This window comes from Bison bison, unplaced genomic scaffold (genome assembly GCF_000754665.1).
Source record: "Bison bison bison isolate TAMUID 2011002044 unplaced genomic scaffold, Bison_UMD1.0 scf7180017864370, whole genome shotgun sequence".
In the NCBI taxonomy this organism is placed as follows: domain Eukaryota; kingdom Metazoa; phylum Chordata; class Mammalia; order Artiodactyla; family Bovidae; genus Bison; species Bison bison.
In genome coordinates this window covers 3,672,389-3,684,163 of record NW_011494942.1, presented here as the reverse complement: position 1 = coordinate 3,684,163, position 11,775 = coordinate 3,672,389, and the positions used below count along the sequence as shown (strand labels likewise).

Here is an 11,775-nt window from a genome sequence, read left to right as displayed (position 1 = left end):
TGGCCCGCACACTCCCCTTGATGGTGCATGAGTTTTTCATCACGGATAAGCAGACAGAGATCATCAAAGGCATTTACAAATTCCCCTGGAGGAGCCTGTATCAATAGTCTGCGAATTACTTTTTCTTTCTCTTTCCTACTCAGAGTGCTACGTGACATGTTTGGTTGCGGCAGAAGCAGAGCTTCTGGAATAAACAGTGTTCAGAGGATGAGAGAACATTCCATGGGGCACCTTTCCCATCCAGGTGTTAAACATTTAAGCTTAAGATTACCATGTCTGACCATGCAAAAACCAGGTTGTCTGGCCAGCTCTGAGTCTCCTGATGAAGTCATAAAGGAGCTTGCTCTGTGAAGTATGGAACTTTTGATGAGATCACAATGGGCGTTTGGACCCAAAGGAAAACATGACAGTCACCTGACAGCGTGGTGCCCGGCCAACCAGCTATACGAATTTTGAAGAATTTTTAAGAACTTAGCCTCCAGAACAGCCTTCTTCATAAAGTGGTGTGTTTATTGCATAGGTGGTCATAGATCTAAGAGAAGCATCCCGGAGTTTCTAAGGAGTATTTGGAAGCTCTTTGACGCTTTGGGGACCACAATGGCAGTGATTTGTAATCAGACCGTCAGAATAACTGTCCCCAACCCAGTGGAAGCATGTTATCCTGAAAGGTTTGAAGGGTTTAAACAAAATAGTAAAAATAAAATGAGAGATGATGGCTGTTCATGGGAAAATGCCAGACGGTAAGGGTTGCCTCTCTCATAAACATTGTGGGTTTGGAAATGGTCAGAACATAAGCAAGAAGCCAGAAAAATTTTAAGGGCAGTGAAGTGCAGAGACCACAAACCTCCATACAGTCTCTGGGGGATTTAAGTGTTGTGCTAACTGCAAAGAACAAAGGCAACAAACCACTGTGTTTTCTGCTTTCTTTCTAGAAAAGGGGCAGTGGCAACAGCGGATAAGTTTCAAGGAATCCCTTTCTTGCCAAGCGGCAGAGTTAATTATATTTGGAACCTGCAACAACTCATAATGGAGAGAAGCTTCTAAGTGAGGAGGAACAAACTTCAGGTCATGAAAATATGGAGAACAAATATCCACTCAGAAGTCCTTTCTGTTCCTTTTTCTTTCTCTTGATTTATCCCCTTTGAAGACTCCTGAGCTTGTTTCTCTCATTTGAGTATAAACTGCTTCCTTCTTTTTGCATCCTGAGTTTTTTTTTTTTTTTTTTAAATTTCCCTACCTTCCTATATCTTTTTCTTATAACATGAGCTTTGCCATATTAAGTCACAGCCATTAAATTGAAGGGCTTCCTATTAGTTCTAACAATCTGAAATTGAGTGTATTGTTGAACAATTTTTACTGATACTTTTCATGATTTTATAGGCTGTCATATTAATCCTTCTCAATCTTATTTTTTCAATTTGAAGTGTCCTAAATTTTGTTGTTTCTCTGTAGATAAAGCAAGCTTGATTATTTTTGTTTTCTCCTTCATATTAATTAGACACTCATCATGGCATTAGAAAAAAAAAAAACACCTCTTTCTGATGGTCCTTAAAATGTTGCTTTTGGAGGCATGTGAGTAGCTGGACATTTGGCTAGTATAATGGTAATAATCATATCAGACGTGGTTACTATTTATTGAACTCTCAGTAACATAAACTATATTGAATGATATATTATGAGCTCATTTAATGCCCCTACCTTCCTGAAGTATTAATTTGACCACTTTTCAGATGAGGAAACTAACCCTGAGAGAGATCAAGTGATAGAAAGATCTTGATGTTCATGTCTTCAGAAAATAGACTGTATTTCCCAAGTAATAGCTGGATTTCTCAAATGTTAACTTTTGTTCTTTTCCTATAATTCTTATTTTATTAAGTCCTTTCATACCTTTAACACTAAATAGTACCTACTTAATTTTGTTTTAAATATTATTTATCATATAATTATTTTCTCACTTAGGCATGAGATAGACTATCCTCTGAAAAGAAAAAGAAAAACATTGAATTGAATAGAGACAAAATATTCTTTAGTCATTTTAAGTACTTAATGACTTTCTGTGAGAATTTCCTTAACTTATTTTTTTGGTGTGTCTCCTACATGGTTTTTGTTGATGGTTCGAGATGACTTCAAAGGTGGAAAAATTACTCTAGAAAAAGCTCTGAAACTACTTGAAAAATTAGATATTCAGTGCAATACTATTCATGTGAAATATATTTTTAAGGTGAGATAATATCTGTCCCCTGCATATCCCACCCTAGGAAGGACTTCATCCAATATAAGGAAATGTGGATAGCTACTTGTATGTTTTCTGCAGAAAATACATATGAAAGATTAGTCTCTGAGAAATTAAAGCAATTAATTATGTTAGATATATTTATAATCAAAATGGAAAGCATTTAGGTAAGAGGAAAAATGAGTTGTTGATAAAATTTGAAATAATACCAGGTTATCTGCTTAGAACAATCTGCTGAGAATGCATAGATGTTCACATCAGATTAAGATTTGTCATCTGATTAGATCAAATCATATAAATGATAAAATGGTAACTGGATTGGATGTTAGTGATTTATAGAAGGCATGGGCAATCTTGATAAAAATCATATTTTACTCATCTTCAAGGAATTATACCATAAGCTCCCCTGGAGAAGGGAAAGGTTACCAACTCCAGTATTCTGGCCTGGAGATCCCACTGTATATAGTCCATGGGGTCGCAAAGAGTCAAATATGACTGAGTGACTTTCACTTCCCTTTGTTTAAAGAAGAATTAGTAGGAAGGGAACCTGGTTCAATTCTGTCACTAGAGGATGAATGGAAAGATCATGAAAAAAAGAAAAAGCTGCATGTTAGAGCTGAGGTTTTTTTTTTTTTTTTTTAACTAGGAAGATGGCAAATTTCTTGGTGAATCAGGCAAGAATACTAGACTAGCCAACCCAGACAGTTAGGAAGGGTAGACATCTTGAGTATGATTTTGTTTCTTGGAACTGGGAAGCCAGATAACACAATCTGTGGTGAAATTGTTAGCAACTAACCTATACTGGGAAGCCTGTGTTACTTTGAAAGTGAAAGTGTTAGTTGCACAGTCTTGTCCAACTCTTTGTAACCCTGTGGACTGTAATCCTCCAGTCTCCTCTGTCTGTGGGATTCTCCAGGCAAGAATTCTGGAGTGGATAGCCATGTCCTTCTTCAGGGGATCTTCCTGACTGAGGGATCAAACCCAAGTCTTCTACATTGCAGGCAGATTGTTTATGGTCTGAGCCACCTGGGAAGCCCCTGTTGTTACTTCACACGTGGGCTAACCAGCGAGCCTGGTAGAGTTCCAGGAATGCTTGCACAGGCAGGTTCCAGTTCAGAGAAAAAAGACAGCTTGGTACTCCCAAATATACCAGTTGCCAGGCTATCACCATTTTGCTGCCATTTCTCCTGGCCCTGTTCCCAAAGTGATATGAGGAGGGCCTGGTGACATGTGCACATACAGTGGGTGTATTACCTGAGAGGGACCTCAGAAGAAAACTTAAGAAACCCAGAGCTTTTATTATGGGCAATAAGCCTGTCTGATCTTTGCCGCGGAGGGTGTCGTTATTAATGTTATTATCCTGGACAGTAAACAAACCTGCTTTTTCCTCTGGAATGAAGAACTATCTCTTCATCATGTAAATATCCTTGAAGAGCTAGTCCTGAAGAAAGGCAATTGGTGACTCTGCTCAGAAAATAAGCAGAAACACAGGAGCAAGCGTTTCTCTCAGTCAGATTTAGTCCTCAGGTTTACTAACCAAAAGAGGAGGTTCAGAAAAGAAAAACTGAACTTCTCAGGAGACTGCTGTAAAAGACAAAGAATTCAGAGTTGCTTCTATGGCTCCAAGTAGCTTGTGCTGCCATAAGCGATAAGAATTTTGATTAATTTCTAATACCACACCTGAAGAACACAAATTTATGTGAAAGGCCTTTACACATAGAATTTTAACCCAGTGGTATTGCCCAAAGGGAGAAACAGCTGTGTGCTTTCTGGTTTAATAAAATTCACATTCAGCACAATATAGAGGTAGTAATATGTTAAATCTGTATTTAATGTGAAATACTGTAAATCTTAGTGATTTTCAAGTTGCTTTGAATTAGCTGCAAGATAGAGATAGGTCTTTGAAATGCTCTTGAGTAAAACTCAAGCTGTATCGAAAAGCATTATGTAGAATGTTCAACAGGTATAACAATTAAATAAATAGCTCATTAATTGGAATTTATGATTATTTGGACATAGCCAGGCTGAAGGTCTATTTTGTATAGCAAAACCTTTTTAAAGTAGCTATGAAAACAATGTTAATTATAAAAATTAGAGGAGCAGAGATTCCTTAGAATACTTCAAAAACCCCTTTAAAGTGACCTCAGATACTTTAGAAGCATGAATTATGTATAAAAGAGTGATGATTATGGTAAACCATTATCTTCTATTTAAATAACTCTCCTAATAGAAATACTTTGTTGCCTTAGGTGAAATTGCTGTATATTGGTTAAAATGTTGATTAAGTAGTATGCCTAGGGAAAGTATATTGGTTAACTGAATTTTCTAGATAGCTCAAGATTAATCTTAAACATCCAACTCTTTTGCTTTAACTTATGTTGCTGATCTCTCCACTCGGCAAAGATACACCTATTAGTGAGACCAAATAAAATGAATCACAGTGAATCTTTTATTTTTTTTTTTGGGGTCCACAAAAACACAAAGACGCTCAGTGTCTCAGAGCTGTTATCATTAGCAAGCTTAGTGGGTGTAGAGAGTCTTCAGTCTCTGAGAACCTAGTTGTACAGTACTTGATTGACAAGTCAGAAATCTCTGAGCAAATGTCTTAATCTGCAGGATGGGGATACTAATATATTTATTTTGCAGGATGGTTCTAAATATTAAATGTTATCATTTGTGAATGTACCTAGTATCAGGCTTGGCATAAAGTAGGCACCAAGTAAATTTTAGTTGAAGCTACATCATGACTGTTCAAAAAAATAGAGAAAATTACATTATATTTATTGATTTCCTAAGTGTTTAATAGTTGACATAAATTCTGACATGAATTTACTTTCTGACAAGGTGAAATTTTATTATAAAACTTGAGTAAAGCACATATAACTTCATGACCCTGGCAAAATATTCTAAACTTCTTTTTCCAAAATTAATTACTGAATCTTGACTTGAGCAGTAGTTCTCTAAGTTTTCTTTAAAAAATCCCTTTATTAAATTAAAAAAATTGTTTTTAATCATTATTTTTAATTTGTAGCAGGAAAGATCCCCTGGAGGAGGGTATGGCAACCCACTCCAGTATTCTTGCCTGGAGAATCCACACGGACAGATTAGCCTGCAGGGTACAGTCCATGGGGTCACAAAGAGTCTGACACAACTGATAGACTAAGCACAGCACAACACAGCACAAGCTAATTTTAGGAAATATCTCCTGTCATTTCAATTCACATAGCTAGTCTTAGATTACAGTCTTGATTGTTGGCTGAATATGAAATAGTATCCTTTTCAATTTTAAGAGGTTATATTTCTCTATATTTGCCACGGTTCAGCTGAACCCAGAAATACAAGCCCCACTGGCTACTGGAGCCAGTGTGTCCTCTGGACAAGGGGGGTGTCCTCTGGACAAGAGGTGTGACCTCTGGACAAGGAATGTGTCCTCTGCACAGAAGCTTGTGTGCTCAAGCTCCCTTCTTCAGGCTAGACTCCAAGATATGCACAAAGGCCTTCTTCAGGGAAGACTGGGTCTTAGGTGCCTTTGATTACTGTATCTGCATTAGGGTTTCCCAGGTGGTGCTAGTGGTAAAGAACCTGCCTGCCAGTGCTGGAGACCTAAGAGACCCTGGAGGAGGGCATGGCATCCCACTGCAGTGTTCTTGCCTGGAGAATCCCATGGACAGAGGAGCCTGGCAGGCGACAGTGCATGTGCTCGCAGAGTTGGACACGACTGAAGTACTTAGCATGCATAGCATGCTTGCATGCATTAGGGACAGAAGGAAACAGGGAATAAGAAAAGGGGAAAGAACAAGTTGCCTGCTAATTTAAACTGGTATGTCAGTTCAGTTCAGTCTCTCAGCCGTGTCCAACTCTTTAAGACCCCATGGACTGCAGCATGCCAGGCCTCCCTGTCCATCACCAACTCCTGGAGTTTACTCAAACTCATGTCCATTGAGTTGGTGATACCATCCAACCATCTCATCCTCTGTCATCCCCTTCTCCTCCTGCCTTCAGTCTTTCCAAGCATCAGGGTCTTTTCAGATGAGTCAGTTCTTCACATCAGGTGGCCAAAATATTGGAGTTCCAGCTTCAGCATTAATCCTTCTAATGAATATTCAGGGTTGATTTCCTTTAGGACGGACTGGTTGAATCTCCTTGCAGTTCAAGAGACTCTCAAAAGTCTTCTCCAACACCACAGTTCAAAAGCATCAATTCTTTGGTGGTCAGCTTTCTTTATAGTCCAACTCTCACATCCATCATCCATACATGCCCACTGGAAAAACCGTAGCCTTGACTAGACGGACCTTTGTTGGCAAAGTAATGTCTCTGCTTTTTAATAAGCTGTCTAGGTTGGTCATAACTTTTCTTCCGAGGAGCATAAGAAAAGTATATCAGAGTTTGAGGAAAAAGTTGCAAGTCATAAGATTTCCTAGACTATATTTTGAATACATTGTTTTTAGGGTAATTTCAGAGAGAATTTTAAAATGCTACATTTTATGTTAGAAGTTCTGGCTTTGATAGCTCAGCTTTCTCATCAGATAGATCAGCTTTCTTATAATGTTGTTTATTAAGTAACATTTCATCTTTTTACTAGCAAACTGAGCAATGGAAATGGTAACAACGTGAAAGACCTTTATTCTGTTTTCTAAAGTGTACTATCAGAATGACTAACAATAGAATTATTTTAATATGTTCTTTTATCCTCCTGGATTCAATCATTCATTTAAACATATGATCACTAGGCTCCTAATTTAGAGTGTACTCAGTTGCTCAGTTATCTCTGACTCTTTGCAGCCCCATGTGGCCCCTTGGACCATAGCCTGCCAGGCTCCCCTGTCCATGGAATTTCCCAGACAAGAATACTGGAGAGGGTTCCCATTTCCATCTTCCAGTAATAGGCTTTGGAAATAAAAAAAGAATAAAGTATCTACCTTCATGGGGGTCATAGGCTTAAGGTAAAAGATATATTTTATTTCTTAAATTTAAAAAATTATTCAAACTTTTCATTTTTATTTATTTAGTTATTATTGGCTGTACTGCATGATGTGTGGGTTTAGTTCTCTTACTAGGGATCAAACCCTGGCTCCCTGCATTGGAAGCATGGTGTCTTGGCCACTGGACTGCCATGGAAGTCCCCAAAAGATATATTTTGGAATTATACATAAATTATTTGGGAAAGTTCTTTTTGTAATGCCTTGCAAAAAATAACCACTTAATGAACTTTTATTTTTTTGTAAACTTGAGAAAGATGATTTCATTACTCTTTTTTTTTATGTTGTAAACTGTAAGTGATTAATATGTAACATTTTGAAAAGCTGTAGTATTCCCTGCAGTGGGCCCTGAGATTTTGCATATTTTCTGTAATAAAAGACATCTTTTCCTGCTCTCCCTAGTTTTAAGGAGATATTTAGTTCCTTTTTCCAATTAAATGAACATATTTCATCAGAATCATCAAGTTCTGAAGGCCTCAGTCAGACACTCTTATACATACCAAGTTTAGTCAGTCATGTTCGATTCTTTGTGATCCCATGGACTGTAGCCCGCCAAGCTCCTCTGTCCATGGAACTCTCCAGGCAAGAATACTGGAGTGGGTTGCCATTTCTTCCTTCAGGGGATCTTCTCGATCCTGGGATTGAACCCAGGTCTCCTACATTAAAGGGAAATTATTTACCATCTGAGCCAACAGGGAAGCCCTATATGTACTAAGGATATGGGAAACAAATGACAGACTTTGCATCTGAGACAATTCTAGAAGGGATGCATAAAGGTTTTATTCTGGTGTAATAAACCCCAGTAGAGAAGCAGGTATAGAATCTTCTAGGAATCTTAGGTAGGGCTCTCTAACATGATGTGGGGAGGAGACACAGAGGGACATAGGGAAGACTTCAAGAGAAGGACATTTTTTTGAAGATTAGTAGAAATTCATGCTCATGCTCAGTCATTTGATCATGTCTGACTCTTTGTGACCCCATGGACTGCAGTCCCTTAGGCTCATCTGTCCATGGAATTTTCCAGGCAAGAATACTGGAGTGGGTTGGCATTTCCTGCTCCAGGGGCTCTTCCCAACCAACTTAAATAAAAAAGAAAACAATATTCCAGACAGAAGAAAGAGCCTTTACAATAGCAAGAGGTAGCTTGGTATTTGTATTGTAACTGATTCAGAGCACAGTACAGTGTGAAATGCATGGAAGAAGTGGTGGTGGGGCGGGGGAAGAAACCATGTCTTTGAGGGTCTTGGATGCCAATAGTTTGGATTTTGTCTTGAAACCAGAGGAGAAACATTGAGAAATTTAAGAGAATTAGAGAGATCAGACTTGTATTTGGCAATTTATTTCTGCACATATACTCTTGTCAACTGAATCAATACATGCAACCTAAAAGTTGAGAGTTACGTTCTGTTTGATGGGAAGTTTTAGGATTTTGGCCCTGGGAGGTAGCATCTAAAGTAATCCTGGGAGAATTGCTCTGAGGAGGCAAGGGGGACCCAGGTTACATAGAAATTTTACAAAGGGTAGGTAGTCTGAATGTCAAAAGTTCATGGTAAATTAAAGAAAACCAGATATCTTAAGTAGTTTAGTACTTTTCTAAGTATAGGAAGATGTAAGTGTCTGGGCTCACTGAAATCCTTCCTTTGATATGCACCTCAGCTATCTGGGGTCATTATTCTGTGTTTTCATATCCTCCTCAGGGCTCAATATGGGGAGTGGCTGCAGTCTGATGGCAGGTGTTCTTTCCTTCCTGAGTTCCCTCAGGGCTCACCAGCTCATATAGAAAGAAGGTGAAAGTGAAAGTCATTCAGTCCTGTCTGACTCTCTGAGAACCCATAGACTGTGAAGTCCATGGGATTCTCCAGGCCAGAATACTGGTGTGGGTAGCCTTTCCCTTCTCCAGAGGATCTTCTCAACCCAGGGATCAAACCCAGGTTTCCCGCATTGCAGGCGGATTCTTTACCAGCTGAGCCACAAGGGAAGCCCACGAATACTGGAGTGGGTAGCCTATCCCTTCTCCAGTGGATCTTCCTGACCCAGGAATTGAACCAGGGTCTCCTGCATTACAGGTGATTTTTTACCAACTGAGCTATCAGGGAAGCCCCCTGCCAGCTCACATTGGAGGGCTGCAATCACTGATGATATCCTTTGTTTATTGATATGGCAGGAAATATTCCATTTCTCACTTTGAGTACAGGCAATAGTGTATTGTTTTTTCTTTCCTTCCTTGGAGTTAGTTCAAGTCCTGGTCTACCATGGCTCTGGGACTGGTGAAAATCAACATATAAAGGTTTTTGCTCTTCAGTTTTATCCTACAGGGGAGATATTAATACATTGATACCCTATGTTAACATTGAGGCTGCTGTTAAGAGGTTCAGTACTCAGATTTGAACCTTCCTTGCTTACCACTATTCTTCTTCCCCCTTTTCTTCTGCTGACACTGTGTTCCCCAGGCCTTATATTTCTTCTCCTTATTACTTACCCTTTGTGCTTTCCTTTCCCTTCTCTACCAAAATTATAATTTCCCATCTTCAATGATAGGTTTCCCTGGTAGCTCAGCTGGTAAAATATCTGCCTGCAGAGTAGGAGACCCCAGTTCGATTCCTGGGTCAGGAAGATCCCCTGCAGAAGGAAATGGCAACCCATTCCAGTATTCTTACCTTAAAAATCCCATGGATAGAGGAACCTGGTGGGCGACAGTCTATGAGGTTGCAAAAAAGTCGGACATGACTGAGCACACCTAAGTACCTCCCAGGATGGTGGATGTCATCACCACAGTAAGGACGAGGTTTGAAGCAAATCCAGATGGTTCAGGGACGTCCTCAGTCTTGAAGAATCACGAGTATCAATACCTCAGCCTGAAGTTGGGCAAGTCTTTCTGGGCAGAGAGCTATTTATGGGCTGTAGTTCTCCTGAGGAACAGGGTTTGCTTCTTTGCTTAAACTGGGCAGCCCAGGCCACCAGGTTGTTGTTTTTTTTTTTTTTAATTTGTATTGAGGTATGGTTGCTTTAAAATAGTGTATTAGTTTCTACTGTACAGCAAAGGGAATGAGCAATAAATATACATATATCCCCTCTTTCAGATGTCCTTTTCCCTTTAGGATCACCACAGAGCACTGAATAGAGTTCCCTGTGCTATACAATATGTTCTCATTCAGTACAGTCGCTCAGTTGTGTCCGACTTAGTTGTGTCCAAGACCACATGGACTGCAGCACGCCAGGCCTCCCTGTCCATCACCAACTCCCGGAATTTGCTCAAACTCATGTCCATTGAGTTGGTGATGCCATCCAACCATCTCATCCTCTGTCATCCCCTTCTCTTCCCACCTTCAATCTTCCCCAGCATCAGGGTCCTTTCCAATGAGTCAGCTCTTTGTATCAGGTGACCAAAGTATTGGAGTTTCAGCTTCAACATCAGTCCTTCCAATGAATATTCAGGACTGATTTCTTTTAGGATGGACTGGTTGGATCTTCTTGCAGTACAAGGAACTCTCAAGAGTCTTCTCCAGCACTACAGTTCAAAAGCATAAATTCTTAGGTGGTCAGCTTTCTTTATAGTCCAACTCACATCCATACATGACTATAGGAAAAACCATAGCTTTGACTAGTCAGACCTTTGTTGGCAAAGTAATGTCTCTGCTTTTTAATATGCTGTTTAGGTTGGTCATAACTTTTCTTCCAAGGAGCAAGCATCTTTTAATTTCATGGCTGCAGTCACCATCTGCAGTGATTTTGGAGCCCCCCAAAATATTCTGTCACTGTTTCTGCTGTTTCTCCTTCTATTTGCTATGAAGTGATGGGACCAGATGCCATGACCTTAGTTTTCTGAATTTTGCATTTTAAGCTAACTTTTTCACTCTTCTCTTTCACTTTCATCAAGGGGCTCTTTAGTTCTTCGCTTTCTGCCATAAGGGTGGTGTCATCTGCATATCTAAGGTTATTGATATTTCTCCTGGCAATCTTGATTCCAGCTTGTGCTTCTCCAGCCTAGCATTTCTCATGATGTACTCTGCATATAAGTTAAATAAACAGGGTGACAATATATACCCTTGACATACTCCTTTCCCTATTTGGAGCCAGTCTGTTTTCTATGTCCAGTCTTAAGTGTTGCTTCCTGACTTGCATATAGATTTCTCAAGAGGCAGGTCAGGTAGTCTGGTATTCCCATCTCTTTCAGAATTTTCCACAGTTTGTTGTGATCCACACAGTCAAAGTCTTTGGCATAGTCAATAAAGCAGAAATAGATGTTTTTCTGGAACTCTCTTGCTTTTTTGAAGATCCAGTGGGTGTTGGCAATTTGATCTCTGGTTCCTCTGTCTTTTCTAAATTCAGCTTGAACATTTGAAAGTTCATGGTTCACATATTGTTGAAGCCTGGCTTGGAGAGTTTTGAGCATTACTTTACTAGCATGTGAGATGAGTGCAGTTGTGCAGTAGTTTGAGCATTCTTTGGCATTGCCTTTCTTTGGGATTGGAATGAAAACTGACCTTTTCCAGTCCTGTGGCCACTGCTGAGTTTTCCAGATTTGCTGGCATATTGAGTGCAGCACTTTCACAGCATCATCTT

General features: G+C 39.5%; 2 protein-coding genes across 2 annotated transcripts in view; one reads left to right on the top strand and one right to left on the bottom strand.

The window, feature by feature from the left end:
• The window catches only part of CAPZA3 (capping protein (actin filament) muscle Z-line, alpha 3), a 1,018-nt gene extending 860 nt beyond the window's left edge, over nucleotides 1-158 (bottom strand). Inside the window, exon 1 of the mRNA XM_010855919.1 lies at nucleotides 11-158. Coding sequence (XP_010854221.1) covers nucleotides 11-158 — 148 coding nt within the window. The remainder of the gene's footprint in view (nucleotides 1-10) is intronic.
• A 219-nt stretch (nucleotides 159-377) lies between these two features.
• PLCZ1 (phospholipase C, zeta 1) overlaps nucleotides 378-11,775 on the top strand; it is a 48,723-nt gene continuing 37,325 nt past the window's right edge. The window contains exons 1-3 of the mRNA XM_010855918.1: nucleotides 378-503; nucleotides 933-1,087; nucleotides 2,098-2,221. Coding sequence (XP_010854220.1) covers nucleotides 1,077-1,087; nucleotides 2,098-2,221 — 135 coding nt within the window. The 5' untranslated portion in view covers nucleotides 378-503; nucleotides 933-1,076. The remainder of the gene's footprint in view (nucleotides 504-932; nucleotides 1,088-2,097; nucleotides 2,222-11,775) is intronic.